Source organism: Platalea leucorodia (genome assembly GCF_965183815.1).
Source record: "Platalea leucorodia genome assembly, chromosome: 11".
In the NCBI taxonomy this organism is placed as follows: domain Eukaryota; kingdom Metazoa; phylum Chordata; class Aves; order Pelecaniformes; family Threskiornithidae; genus Platalea; species Platalea leucorodia.
In genome coordinates, this window is record NC_138833.1 from 1,311,632 (window position 1) to 1,327,437 (window position 15,806).

General features: G+C 38.6%; 1 protein-coding gene across 2 annotated transcripts in view; it reads right to left on the reverse strand.

Moving 5' to 3' along the window:
* Positions 1-4,675: 4,675 nt before the first annotated feature.
* The window catches only part of GABRB2 (gamma-aminobutyric acid type A receptor subunit beta2), a gene marked incomplete at both ends in the record, with an annotated part of 166,260 nt that continues 155,129 nt past the window's right edge, over positions 4,676-15,806 (reverse strand). The window contains 2 exons of one of the 2 annotated variants that reach the window (XM_082323761.1): positions 4,676-5,023; positions 8,614-8,664. In XM_082323761.1, the coding sequence (XP_082179887.1) occupies positions 4,676-5,023; positions 8,614-8,664 (399 nt within the window). The remainder of the gene's footprint in view (positions 5,024-8,613; positions 8,665-15,806) is intronic. The other variant, XM_082323762.1, reaches the window with a different exon arrangement.

Genomic DNA, 15,806 nt, shown 5'->3' on the forward strand with positions numbered 1-15,806 from the left:
AACCAGGCCCTATTTGTTTATACTACTCTTGAGTACTGAGTGCCGAGCTACTGTCTTCTCTTGCCTGAACACTTTAACCATACAAAAGAATCGATTGTGCTAGCAGCAACGTTGCCGCAACGGCTATTTTACGCTGCAGTACTTTCTGTACTTTTTTAATATCTGGAATCCAAATCTGTTTATGCAAAAGGGTGTTTAAATTACTCTGCTAGAGCACTGCAATTATTGTACTTAGTAAAAAAAAGTCACTAAACACTAAACTGTTCATTTACAGCTTATTTAATTATTTACATAATTTTAGGACACATTAACCTAAACCATAAGTAGAATTAGCTTTTTGCCTTACCATAAAGTACAAATTAGAAGTTAAAAATGTTTAAGAAATCTGATATTATTTACACACGTTCAGCTTAAGTTATGGTTGCTCACATTGTATGTTCTATGTACACATAGCAAAATGTTATGATCACTACTGATATAGTATTGTACCCTGGCCATCCCACCCTAGATTACTCTCTAGCAATAGTTAATGTTTTTGCCTTTTTTTCTCGGTTCCCTAAGGAATTTGTTGGTTTTGAAAACTTACTAGTGGACAATGCTGTTATAAAAAGAGAGAGAAGAAATAGGCAAGCAATGTGAGGACTAGTCTAATTTCAGATGCTAGGAGGTACAGTACTATCATCATGTCAAAGGGTGCAATGTTCCATACGAATTATAAGCACTGACCTGCTGATCTAGAAATGCCCAGTTACCCTGTATAGTAAGTTGTTTTTTTTAAATACGTTAATCTTTTTTTCTGAAAAATATATTCATACACTGGTTGATGGTAGAAACAAAACTATTATTAGCTTATTCCTTTAACACGCCAACATATGAATGTGTGTGCATATATATATATATGCGCTCAGTACATGTATATATACGCACATATGTCCATATAGACATTTAGGTATATGTTCATATGCACATACAGCTGGATAATGTTTAACGTCCGTTCAGTACTGTGTTATAGTATAGAATTGGAACACAGTCTAATAATTATAGTGAAAATTAATTGAGCTTTAATTTTAATGGCATATTTGTCTGAAATAAATAGGATTTGTTCCCCAGGTGTAAGACCGCCACTCATTTTCTCTATGCGTTGTGCTTTTGTACCTTACGGATTTTATGTCCTCTGTATTAGAATGTAAAAACTCTCTGAAGAACTCCGCGACATGCTGTTATCAAAGACTCTGTTTTCCTCCCCGGGAATGAGAAAAGAAATGGTCACAATGTCATTGCTTGAGTCTTTCTTCCCAGTCATTAAACTGCGATAGGATAGAAACATAACATTCCTTATGCAAACACAGAAATATGTTGCATGAATTTTCAATTCTGAAAATGTGTATCATACTTACTAGCAGTCATGTACAGTATATATTTACAGATTGATCTCAAAGATTTCATTAAAACTGTGCCATGTTATAGTCATAATTTGCCCATGAATTTCACAAAGATGAAAAACACCTTAATTGCTGGCTATCACGTCTAATAGAACAATAAAATGTGCAACTACAAGTATATTACAAGGTTTATCTAAATTATTAACTTTGATATTTTGCTTATTGAAACTAACAACAATTAACACGATTAAAAGGATCTAGAATATTCATTTTCGGTCAATTCTAAACTAAAAGCAGATTTATTCTAGTTTACCCTGGAGGGCAGCACACATAGCAAACCCCATATCTCATCTCTGTTGGCATAATTTCGCACTTTCACTCAAGTATCTCAGAAGAGGAGTAAGTGCTCACCTTGGGCTCCAGTTATACTTTTCCCTTGGCAGTGCCTCGCCAGTCTTTCTCACCCCCGTCTTTTTGTATCACAGTGTTAAGCCTTAGTACAAAATGATAGAATCCTTCTCTTTCACTAATTTTATACATCACATTAATAGCCAGAAGGACAGAGTAAAAGCGAAAGTCCTCCTTCCCCCCACATAATGCATCTTTCCTAGTGACACCTGAGCAGAAACCAGACATTTTCTTTCACTCTCTGAACAGCAACATCAGAGAGCATTATGGCTTGTACTGTAACTTCAGCGAAACGAACGTGCAGTTCTAGGGCTCAGTTTCTGTGGTTTTCATTATAGCTGACGCAGTCAACCAATGCAGAGAGTCAACATATTCTCTGTAAGGTTTCATATTTGATGCGTATCAACCACAAACAGGCTGTGAGCTCCCTGTATTCACACTATGCTTCTGCGAAATAAAAAAGGAGTTGGCAGCAATTTGTGAAATGAAAGAAAAGCTGGTACAGAAGAATACTATAGGTAGGACTGCTTTTATTTATGATAATTAATACCATTTTTAAAGAGCAGGCTTTGAAGAGAAATACTGAATTTTGACGTGGCTCCTTTTCTTAGAATTGGGAAAAAATTCCAACATGATTCATACCTATCAGCTGAAATTCCAAATGCATCTACAAAGCTTATTGCGTTATGCACGAAATGCAGTCAGAAATTATGTGAACAAAAAGCAACGTTTTGACTTGGAAAGTTAATCACATGATGAAAGCCTGACTCTACATCTTGCAGTCTGAACCTGGAGGCAGTACATGAATGTACACACAGCTCCCTTGGAAACAAGAGGTGGTGCATATGCCTGGCAAATCCCATTTCAGGCTGAAAACTACTCTCTCCCATTTGAAGCAGAAATAAGCATATGCTATGCTCAAAACAAAGTCAGAAAATTGGCCTGTTAGTTCCCAGAACTGTTTTCCTCCTATCGCTGTCATTCACTGTCAAATGGGGAAAAAAACCCACAGAAACTTGTAAGAAAATTACTCTTTTAAAGCAAAAACAAAAAAATCAAATAAAATCTTTTATGAAAAATCTTCTTAAGAACTATCTTAAAGTATTGCCAAAGGAATACTTAAATGGGGAAAAAGTATCTGCCTGAAAAAATTCCTTTGCTATTCGGAAGATGCTTGAATTCTAGTTTCTTTCAGAAATTTGTACACAGGTGAGAGGTAGCACAGATACAACAGATGCGGCTTTTGCTTCATGAAATACTTTGTGTCAAACAATATTGGGGATCTGATTTAGTAAAAGCCATTAGGAATTTATACTTTCTATACAGTTCTTGCAATTTTCTTTTTTTTTCACTACAGAAAAAGGCTCCACAATGGACTAAATGGCAAACTGCCTATAAAATTCTACTTTTTATCTACTCTGTTTTCCCTATAAGAGTAAAGCTCTATGGAGTGAAAAAAAAAAAACCAACCCCAAAACCTATTTTTCAAACAGTTTCCTAAAGCAAAATTGAAATTTGCTAGTTTTTCAATTGCAATCACCCTAAAGCAGGAAACATTCTAGAGTGTAATTAAACTCTTAAAGTGATGGCTACCAAATTTTTCCCTTTAAAACAGTGCATTAAGGAAAACAAAATAAAAAATGAAATGGTATTGCGTAATCCAGAGTGAGAAGGTACCCTGTCAGTAACTTTTGTACTGAAGTACACATGCTCGGATCTGCACTGCTGAGGGAGGCACGATACCTTTCATCAAACCGGATGTTAAGCATAACAAGAGGGGCAAGCACAACACTGGAAAGATTGCAAACTTGGAAGAAATCACACAGCTCCACGTGAGTATTTCAGACTAAGGTACGTGCTGTCACTGACAACATTCATTTCCACAGTGTGTGCGTGTATACACACACACACACACACACATCCTTTTACATATATGTAGCCTTCCCTCTCCTTGGCCCCGTATTTTGTAATTGCTCTCTAGCTCTCCCTACCCTAGAAAGGCAGGGCACCATTGCTTTCCTTCAGCCACCTAGAGAATTACTATGTGGCCAGCCGATTTTGGCACTTTGGACAGATGATCTCCTTTCCCCGACAGAAATCAGGAGCATATCTACCCATTTGGAACGGATGCATTTTTATCCCATTGCTACATTCTTCTGTTGATCACAACTACAGTCATTGTGATTGTGAGCATATGTTCTCTCTTTAAAATCCAAACAAAACTAGTGCTTTTTGCTTCAGCTTCTGTGCAAACACCCAACCCTAACATTACCAGTCAAAGGTTTAGTTCTTTCAATAAGTACCAGGAAATACCTGAACACGGTTGGGAAACCTCTGACCATCATCATCTTGGAAAGATGATAGGCACTACTTGTTTTCAAGTTTACACATTTAAAAGGTACAGTGTATATGTTTCATAAGCATGATAACAACTTAGTACACTCTCTTAAGTGTAGATTCATGTCTTGGATATGCAGTTTCCCTGGGAATGGTACATACTGCTGTTGAAACTAGAACTTGTTTCTCAAATGCTGCTCTATAATTTGTATCATTAAACTCAAATAGCCATTAAAAAAAAGGAAGAAGAAAAAAAAAAAGAGAGCGAGGGACAACGAGACAGAAGTGATTGTCAAAATCCAATTTGCCTTCACGCTCAAAATGCACTTATATTTTGATAAGGGGATATGTCCATCCTGCAACTTAACATCTTTACGATTTAGCAGATAAAACGAAAACATTATAAAAACAGACCAGAGAGTGGGCCAGCAACTAAGGTGTTTTAAAGTAACTTTTTGTCCTGAATAGAATTTTTCTAAGTCCCACTTTTGGCTGTACAACCGATTTGAAGAGAAATCCAGTTCTTGCTTCCTGTGTGGCTTTGTTTCTTAGTTCACATAGTAAAGCCAATAGACAATATTGAAAAAGGAAAAAACAACAGGGAAGAATATGCGCGACCATCGATCTATGGCATTTACATCAGTCAAGTCAGGAATGGTAATTTTCAGTTGAGATGCACGTCTCCGTAGCCTACTTTTCTTCTGTGCCACGTGTCGCTCCAGGGCGTTGCGACCAAAGCTGTGCCTGGGTAAGCCAGCTTTCCGGTACTGGATGCTTGAAGTGTCATAGGCCAGCATAGTGCTTCTAGGGTCCCCAAGCCCCATCACAGCCTCGGAGGCAGCCATCTCATTTTTAATTTCCAGCGTGCTCAACAAAATATTTTCATGTGGATCCATCTGTAAAAAACGAGAAAGCAGATTTAGCAGGAGAGAAAGGAAGCTCAGGCAGTTGCAAACTGAAGCCATGCTGACAAGGGCTAGGTCTAACATTACTAATTCACTGGATGTCGGCCTGTCTAAAAGACTTTAAGCATAGCCATAACTATATTTAGTGTCGTTTATTTGTGAACTCAAGGGACAACAAGGCCAGTATAGTATCATAGAATAAATGGTATTTCCCTAGGCCCCGTGTTCAGTGAGCAGAAGCAATACCTGGAAACAGAGTACATGCTCAGCTCCTGCAAGTGGGATTCTGCTACTGGGTACGGTATCTGGGGCAAATGTTGAACTTTTGGGGGGGGTGGAGGGAAATCAAGGGGAAAAGGGTCTGCTTTGTTTTGGTTTTGCTTCTTTCAAATGAAAGCTTCTGCTCTGACAGAAACTTCAGGTATTCACAAGGTGTCTCTGCCTCTACAAGGCGAGGCCCAGAGCACTGCACAAGAGAATGCAAATTTTCAGTCCCTGCATTCCACACAGGACTGCTGGCTACCTGGGGAAAGGCACCGACATAGTCCAGCGATACCTATGTGGAAACTCCACTCCCCAGTGCTAATGAATTTCATCGATATAGTGCATGCTGGGGAGACCTGAACGCTGGAATAGCAGAGATCTGCAATTTAGAGCAAGGAAAAACACATACAGAGTGTAATCACATCAAATGTACATTGAACAGTTGTTTCAATGGGTAATTTCAGCTACTATAGATTTTTTAAAGGCAGTTCAATGAAAAAAATATTAACGCAATGTTGTAAAAAAACCCCTTAGACAATTAAGAGGATTTCAGAGATGAGGACCTAAATTCTTCTCTTAGGAAATCTGGAGTAAATCTGAAGTATGGTAGGAGAACTTAAAAATAATCCATTTGTAGAAAACGAATATAAGGTTATTTAGGAAGTTCTAATTCTCCTCAGCCTTCCCTCTAAGTATATATTTTGAATTGTGTGATTACAGAGTATAATTAAAAAAAAATACTTTAAAAGCAATAATAGCTAATGAGCAGCTAATTAAGTACACCGACTTAGTGATGATAGTGCAGATATACTCCAGGCCAAATAAGAGATGAAACTGTCCCAGAGCTCCTTTAAGAATAACTCATCCACATGATTCATTTATAATGTACATAATATATACTACGATTATTATTGAAAGTGCACCAACTGTGACTTTTGTGGGTTTCTAAACAATAACATGGCATTAGTCTGTTCTGCAGTACTGAGAAGCCAGCAGTCAGCAGCAGGTACCTCGCTGCACTACCCAGTATAGCACCGTATATTTGCTATTACTATAAAAAAAACCCCACTATGTAATATTTCACATGACATGGTGAGAGAACTGGGTTGAAAACAGTTGCTTTTAGTAGCAGCCACTGCACAGTATTATGAGCTGGGAAGCTGGATACTCACAAAAGTACACTGGACCTACTGAAACACTGCCATTTGAGTGATTACATCTGTTCAAGTGATGCACAAAAATTGGCATCGCTGAGATGCCAGATTTCCCTCTCTTTTTTTTCCCCAGTCTATGTGAGTTTGCACCCCTCTAGTTTCATTATATTTTAGTTTTAGATTCAATGTAATGACTCAATATGAAGTAGGCAAAAGTCATCTATTTTTGCTTGCCTTCCATCAAAGCCATACAAAATCTTTTAATTTTCTAGTGTGTTAGGTGGAAAAATGGGAAAGTTGAGCTGGAACTCAGGAAAAATTCCTCTAAGAACTCTGTAGCATGATATTGAGCATGGTGAGGAAACACTGTGTTCTGGCCAGCGAGGCCATCGAATCAGTTCTCACCTGCCTTAGACAAAGCTAAGGCATAAAGAGTATTCTGCTATTGTAATACAAACAAAAGCAAACGTACACAAAAGCTTTCAAACAGATGTATGAAACTTCTCAAGAGAGTTTGCGAACATTTTCTTATAATGAGTGCAGTTATTTAGAAAATTCTTATAGGCTTTTGGGGGTAAGACAAATGGGCTGTCATTTTTGTTATCAGATCTCTGACAAATAAGACGACTTTCAGTATCCTGAAAATAAAAGCAATTATAGGCACTTGGCATTCATTGATCCGCAAAATGTCTAAAAACAAATAGGGCAAATATCTTACAAGAGGGGTGCAAAGCCACTTGGGAATTACATTTTCCCGAGTTTCACATAGCCGTAAGAAAAGAACAGAAAGTTTAGTTCCAGTGACATCAGGGGAAGTTTGACCTAACGTCCACTAATGCAGTGGTTTACCCCTTAGCTCAGAGCCTGGCTTATTTTCACCTCCACATTGTGCATTCTAAGATACTATCTGTGGAAAGATTCTAGTGCCAACAAATTTGTTCGCATCTTAAATCTTCTTAGGATGAATCTACTTTCAGCATTTTATCCTTTTGATCTGCAATGATATTAGAAATTTGAGTGCTCTTTACACACTCGTATACTTTCTATGCAACACAAATGCAAGAGAAATTACTTCAGTCTACTAGCGTTAGATATAGACATGTGTTATCGGCATGGTATCACTCCTTCAGTTAACTTCTTGCTTTGATTCTTTTGTCGCTTCTGTTCCCATTTCAGTAAATTCTTAACACAGCAAACTGCTGCAGATACCTGGTGATTTTGGCAGTAGGTAGTAAGATTAGTGACGTTGGGCAGAAAAAACATTTAGCAATATTCTAAACTACCTTCTAGGGCAAAGTGTCTTCTTCTGCACATATCACACTGGTATCAGAGTTGGAGCACAGCACTTTTCAATATTCCAAGAATTTTTCAGAAGTAATGCAAAATACAGTAAAAATTAGTGATGGGCGAACCTTCAAGTGTTAGAATAGCCAGCTAAGCACCACAAAGCTCAGGTGCTTCTCAAACACTAATTTGACCCTCCTGCACCTGGCACAGTGGCTTGACCATAACAAGAACCACATGTTTCATGGTGTTTTGAATTCCCAATCTGAACAACTCCCAGAGTTCCAATCCAGAAGTACCAATGAACATGAAAATAAAAGAAACAACCAACCAACCACCACCACCACCGAACCCAGAAAGGAATTAACCTAACTTTTCAACCTTTGACAAAAGGTTCTTTGTCAGGTTAGAGAGAGCTGGGAGCGTTATTTCCACCAAGCAGGTTCGCCCAACTCTAAATAAAACATGCTTTTGTAACTAAGTGAAGCCTGAGAGAGCATGATAATGAACTACGGTTATTGTACACAGCACTGCCCATTCAAAAGGATCCCAAAGCGCTTTCCAAGCTTTAGAAAGGAGAACTTCACTTCCCAGTGAAGCGCAATCACCTCTCGGGCGTAACGTGGTGACTGACAGCGCGGGCCAATGCACCGTATTTTAGTTGAGGAAATGGAGAATGCCGTAGCCAATTGGAACTATGGGGCGGGGGGGGATGTTAGGTAAGCACAACAGTTACATCAATCGATATTGGGCCAGATGCTTGGGGTTGAGATGACCACGCTATAAAAAAGTGCCATGGGATCTTTAATGACCACAAGTGGTCAGGACCTGAATTTTAAGTCTCTGAGGATAAAAACATTAGAAAACAATGAAAGATACCTTTGTTGAATACATTTCTGGACAATGATATGTGCCAATTATTCTTCTGTCCTGTAAGTTAATAAAATCAAGACCAGTTTCCTTAGAGATAAGGCAGCTATTATCTTTCATTTAAAATTAAAGCACTCTAGGGTAATAACAGGACAACTAATTAAAAGATACAGGGACCTCTAAGCCAACAGTTAGCATAAGTATATTCTGGCTTCAGAGGTGCTATTACTGCCTTGCCCTGCTCCTCACGGTAACATAACTTTGTGATGTAAATGTATTTTTTCCAACTGGTCACTTGACCAAGGAAGATATGATGATATGAAAACAACTGTTAAAATTATTCTGGGGGAAAAGTAAGTGTAAAAGTGGTTTCAAAAGGAGGTGGAAGAAGATTAAAAAGATCTCTTCGTGCTGAAGGATTGTTCAACCATAGAACCAGACTCTTCATGGTGAACAGGAGAGTTCAAACTTAATGGAGAAATTCCCAGGGACAAGGAAGGAAGGGAGGATGTGAAGATGAAGAAAAAGCAGCAGCGAGTGCCATGGAAACAAAAGGTGAAAGCAGAAGTGGAAGAGAAATGACCAGAGCTCAGCAACCATGCAAGAGGGTGGGGTTTTTATAAATCAATCTTAAAGGTGGATGACAAAATACATGATGCAAATGATATTCGCTTATAGGTCCAGGTCAACTGGAAGAAAAGCTGACTCTGGAGCCCTGAAAGAGGCCATGACCTTTCTGATGGCCTCAAACAAAGGGAATACAGAGGAAAGCTTAGAAATGTTACCATTATATATTCTTCCTGCTACCTAGAAACTCCAAAATGATGGCTTTCTTGAGGAATTCCTCTTACACTAATACATTAGCAACTGTAAAATACAAGGAAATAACAACTCCCACACACATACATACGTACACGTGTATGTACATCAGGAATCCTCCAAGGATGACCAGATCTTTGAAACTACTAACACCTAGTAAACCAACATCTTGGTGACTAGGCCCTACTGTTATGCCAAACACAGCTTTATAAGTAGGAGCTAAATTTATGTTGATGAATTGAATTGATGATATAATATTGACGTGTTTACTTCCTCATGTACTGTTCATTTTCACCTACTATCTTCAATTACAGGCAGGTACTGATGGCTCATTTTATGGCAGAATGGCTCAGAAGCCATGGATAAAATAGACAGTAGGGCTGAAATTTCTGCTGGAAAAACCTTGTGAAACAAACCAGTTGCAAATTCAAAAGAAATAGCCTTTGGTTAAGGAGGGCCGCCACTAGCCAAAAGCAACATATGGCGAGCTAAACCAAGAAGGGAGAACAGAAGTACCCAGTCCGTTACAAAGATTAACACCTGAGATTAGGTCTCAGCGTTTATAGGTCCTATGATCTGACGTTCTTAAGAACTGAAGACAGAAATAAAGATTCCTTTTGCAATAAAGACCAACATGACATGTCTAGACATATAATTTGTTAAAGACCTTAGTATTATTTATAGCATAGTTTCCCACCTCTTAACAGCTGAGCTTTGCTTGGAAAACCAGTAACATCCTACTCCTGACTAGTCAGAGTGGCTCTGGCAAGATTAGGTGAAAGTATGAAGTGCACTTTACGTATGATAGGGATCTTCCACGTCACCAGCAAGGTCTGACTTATTGATTAGGAACCACTGATCTCTGGGGCTTGCACTGCCTACACAGGGTACTGTGTGGAAGGTGGACAGTCCTGTATAAGCTGCTGCAAGAAAAAAAGAATTAATGATTTTCAAATGGCACCTGCTTGAAGCTATACAGGTATTTCTGACATGATAAGCAAGTCTGCTGAGATAAAGCTATATGAACTCATAAAGCACAAGTGCCTAATACTTCAAAACACCCATACGTGAAACAATGTCCTTCAGAAGGTAACAAACGCTGCATTTCCATTGTCTGTACGCAACCGAGTTTATTGCCAGCATCGCGGTAACTCTTTATGAAACCACGTTAGCATGCATTGGCTTGGATTGTGTTATACACCTAAGATTTGCATCAGGCTGTAAAGCATGCAGTTCGAGGACAGTAAAATTAGGTTGACTTGTAATTTCAGGTTACTTTGTTTGGTTTCAGGTCAGAAAGTCCAGAGAAACTCTGCAAATTCAATCGGGATTCTCTTTAGGTTCTTGAGCTTTTTAAAGCCTAAAAATCTAAGCAAAAAAACCAAGAGACCTGTAAGAATTAAAAAAAAAGAAAGTGAGAGAAAATGCAAGATCTGGACACACAGCTTTAACACTGCTCTACCTACTTGTTGTTCAGTTTCTAGGCATCCAGTTTTACCCTCTGATATATGTGATTCCTCGATCATTATTAGTAACGCGTCAATAGCTTAGTTACAAGTATTGTAGGATTCTGAAGCAATGGTTGAAAACATATGGTTTCTTGTGGCATCCATTATTTACACACAAGATTACATACTTAAGACACTGCAGGTAAGTGCCTACGTAAAATGCAAGGGCTAAAGTATCTTTGGCTCGATGACATTTGAATAAACATCATGAAACGTGAACTTGTTCAAACTGCTGCACGGAATCCGATGTTCTACACCAAAAGTCCACAAGTGAAACAGGCAAAACCAGGACTGCTGTCTGAATTATGGCACGGAATAGGAAAAAATGGGAAGCAGCCTACTGGTGTCCTGTCCTCAGCTTGAACCTTACACCAGCGTCTTCTAAAACATGGCAAAAACTTCCCTGGGGTTTTTGGAGTGAAGGGGGATAAATCACCTTAGCCAACCAAGAAAGAAAAATAGAGAGTATGCTGTGATTCTGTAGAAAAACATCCTCCTGTCCCTTTTGGCCAAGGCGATTCCGTCCGATGCAATCTCTAGTAAAGGGGAAGGAATGAATTACGTAAGGCAGGCCTTCATGTTGTACGTGTAATTTCCATTCCAGCGCAGCAAATATAGTTGATCATAAAGAGTAAACAGGTATCTGATTCAGGAAATGAGCTTGCAACTTTACTTAAGCAGATACGTTAATTTCATGACACTTAAATAAATATTAAGGTTAGTTGTGTTTTCAAGTGATTTCCTGTAAATGAGACTTTCGCTCTCAATCCAAACCCACGAATAATGCATGTAAATATAAGGAGGAAACAATTTTCTTTTTTTTTAAGTCCTGCAAGAACATATCACAGCGGTGGAGCTAAATATTCGGTAAGGGGAATCCTAATTGGGAACTCTTCACATTTGAATAAACCTCATATTGATGATACTTAAAGGTAGTCGTTCTCCCTTCTAGAAATTTCAGGTACAGATTTCTTTTTTCCTCCAGGAGACTGCAAAACCATCACTCAGATCAAAACAAGTCATTGTAAGCTATTGTATCTTAAAAACGAAACCCTTCCGTGAAACAAGAAACCTCTTCCACGTTAAAGATAAGCGTCAAAAACTTCTCCAGGAGAAAAGCTGCAAAATTTAAAAATTAATCTATCTGAACTTCCTGAAAGCATTTATCTTTACAAGGCTAATTCTGTAAATACTAACAGAGAGGGGGGGGGGGGGGGGGAAATCAATGTTTGACTGAAAATAAAGGAAGCAATGTAAGTAGAACGGGAATTTTTGAAATTTCAGTTAAAATTTTCAGCAACAGTTTTTTCCTACTCAGACATTTAGGAGGAAGCAAAGGCAGGTGACGTAGAATCGAAGTCTCTGGGGTACCAATCAGCAACAGCTCTAAATCCTGCTGTTCACCAAGAAACAAGGTGTGAGGCAGTCAGGTGCTTACTGATACCGCTCCGATGAAGTATTTGTTACTTCTTTGATAAAATACCATCCCATTTACACAAATACATTTAATTCTCTTGGAGACAATATAAAGGAATAACACATCAGCAAGAACCTACAGCCCAGAAGGTCCTCTCCTCCATCTGTGACAAATAAGACCAAAATTTCATCACACTTCTGTTATGTCCATAAGCTAAGTCTCCTATTATGTTGTCTTACAAAATACACTTTAACAGATATACCTAGCACCAAAAATCTACTACAGAAACACAGCAAAACTGCTTATATAAGAAAACGTCATGAAAGATGAAAAAATGCACGGAACATTCGATTATCATCGCAACTGGCAAAATTTCTAAGGTATAATTTGCATATAGTTATGGGCTTGATATAGGAACTAGACAGTAAAAATGAGGCTGATAAAGTTGCTCCTCTAGAACAGACTTCTGTAAAACGCATAGATATTATTTGTCTGGTTTGAAGTCAAATACAGCGAGCAAAGGACTATACAGCATATATATACTTGTCACGAGAGTGGGTGGACCACACGGAAGTCTACCAGTGTTTCATCCGTCTGCCCATGATATACTCATGTCTTAACAGATTTAGGCTCATGATTTTGGGGAAGACTAACAACATAGTTCTCGGGGCCAGCCCAAAGATTAACATGGCCAGAGGCAGCGCAAGGTCCAAGGACAAGCTTGGGAGCAGTGACAAAGCCCAGATAAAACACTGGAGAGAAACTGCAATTAATTCAACAAAAAATGTGAAAAGAAAATTCTTGAGATTTTTCTGTGGAAAATCACTGACAAGTTTTCATTATAAGAAAAATAAAGATGAATTTCCAAATTGGGAAAAAAAAAAAAAATCTAGAAATGTACTTCTTATGATCATGTTCAGTGCTGATTTAGAAGCCTGAAATGCTGCCAGTTCCATGGCTATAGGTACCGCAAGGCTCGGAGGACTAGTCCCGGCAATATTGAAATGGAAAGCGTTCTGCTTTAAAATCATCAACAAATCTGAATTTGTTGACTGAATTAGAAGATTCCTCCAAGATTTCCTTGTACACCGAAGGTCTGCTGTTGTGAGGAGAGTCTAACGTTTTTAAATGAGTGACAAGAATGAAGAAACTCTGTTGCCAAGACATGGTTAGTAATTTCAGATTTGTTTCTAAATAAATTTCTGTGTATGCCAGCCAAATCTATACCAATATTATGTATCATTGCAAATTTTGTATTATACTTCAATTGGGTTTTGCGTATACATTAATTCTAGACAAAATAAAAACTGAATTATAGTTTTCTTCCTGACATTTTGGTGGCCTTTTGTACTTGTAAATTGAAACCAAGCTTGAGTTTGATTAGTTCAACATATTCTAGTTCTATCGCAATACATACACACGCAGATATAAAATATAAATGCATGGATAGTAGGAGAATTTCAGAACATAGTTAAAAGGAACGAAAAAAGACTGGGGTTTTTTTTTGGCAATAGTGTGCCGTTTGTTCTTGACAGGCATAATTTTATAGAGAAAAAATAGGTTACTAGCCTGCAAACGTGGTAGGTGTATGTAAAACATGATTATGTTCACTGTTATAAAAGTTTCATCAGATGCATTTCAGGAAGGGTGATCTACTTCCAAGTGAGAAAGCTATTAATGAGTTAATGAGGCCAAATATAGGCTTATTTCTGAATTGCAAATTATTATACATTGTATATGCCTCATGATACAAAACGGAAGAAGAAATAAAAGCTGAAGAAGGATCCCCCACAACAGCTAGCCCTCTTCACATGACGCCTACATGGAATCAGCTTTTGGATCTCCTCCTCCAGCTGTGTTACTGTGTCCTTTAATAAACAGAAGACCTTCCACGCAGCAACTGCAACTTACGCAGCGGCACTTTCCCTACCCAAAACTGCTATAGCTTGAGAGTATAAATCCCCAGAATTCCATCTAGCAAAATGTAAGCTAAAATCCGCCGTTTCTGAAGACCTTCATGTCCAGTTACTTGCAGGAGCCTCTGAATACTCAAAGAATACACGGGCAGAAAGCGGCCCACACAAACACTGCATGAAAATAACCATGCTGATTTAGGCTGGGTGGCCTCTACCCTTGCATCCCTGCCGCCAGCCCCAAAGCCTTCCCTTTCTGATAACTGTATTACCAGACACTTGAGCGCGCCCTGAGGACACGAGCAAGGACAGGCGTGCAGGGCTTTCTGTACCTGGCTTTACCAGGCACCGAGGTCAGGGAGAAGGCTCAACCGGTTTTTTGAGTGGGGAAGAAAACTGAATTCCAGTCTCTCACACTTCCAAAAAGAGCAATGGAGCTGTAAGAATGAACAAGATTTAGACTTTTATGGTTTAATATAATCTTGTATCATTACAGAGGGATTCTTAAAACCAGTATCTAAGGAGTAAAGAAAGATACATTCAAATATAGAGACATATATGTCTGTATATACACACAGACATATTTAAATTTAGGCATAATCCTACCGACCTCCTAACCTTTTTCCTGAGTTATGTGAGAAGCTAACTCCTGGTGCCTGTCCTGCTCCATATGCAGAATTCTGGGAAAGCAACTAGCATCCAAAAGAACGTACTAAGTGAATTTACTGATAAACTCAGGTCTTCATAGCACAGCATGACTGTTTCATTAAATTTAACATACGTGCATGCAATACACACCCTAACACCCTTTTAAAAAAAGAATATATTAAGAAATTATACAATTTGTACATGTCTACATGGACGCCCAGTTCATATGCTACATTAGTAATATTTTGTTACGAATATTGCTAGATCCGTTATTTCTAGGTGGTTTGGGCTGTTCTGCTCATTCACCTTGCTCCATCTTTCTCGCTATTCAAGACGGGCAGTCTCCGTGGCACGCTGCAGAGCGACGGCACCGCGTCTCTCCTGGGAATTAGGATGTTTCCACTGTTGGGGGGTCAGGGGAGATTTTGAGGAAAAAATATTTTTGAAATATTGGGAAAAAGTCTTTAGAATGTGTTCTAACACAGCAATTTTGGGGGTTTTTAATAGTGTTGAAAGTATTGACTTGCTTCAGTCTAGGTAATCTTACCGCCTAAAGAGGAAACGACAACAAAGGTAAAGCATCCTAATTAATACCTACGGAAAGACTGAAGATGGGCAAAAACTATAAAAGAGGGACTTGAAATATGTATCCTCCTTCCTACCAGTCTGGGATACTACCCTTCTGATTACGTGCACACTTCTGGTATGAATTTTGGATCACCTGAAGTCGACCCCCTAAATCAGATGTAGCAATGTATTGCTACCTGCAAACCGAAACCAAACAGGTGGTAACTTTAGACACTGTAAATAAAGCAAAGGGGTTGACAGTCGTCATCTACATTATAGTAATATTTTAACCACTTAGTGCCACCCTAGTGTACACAATCCAGCGATCTC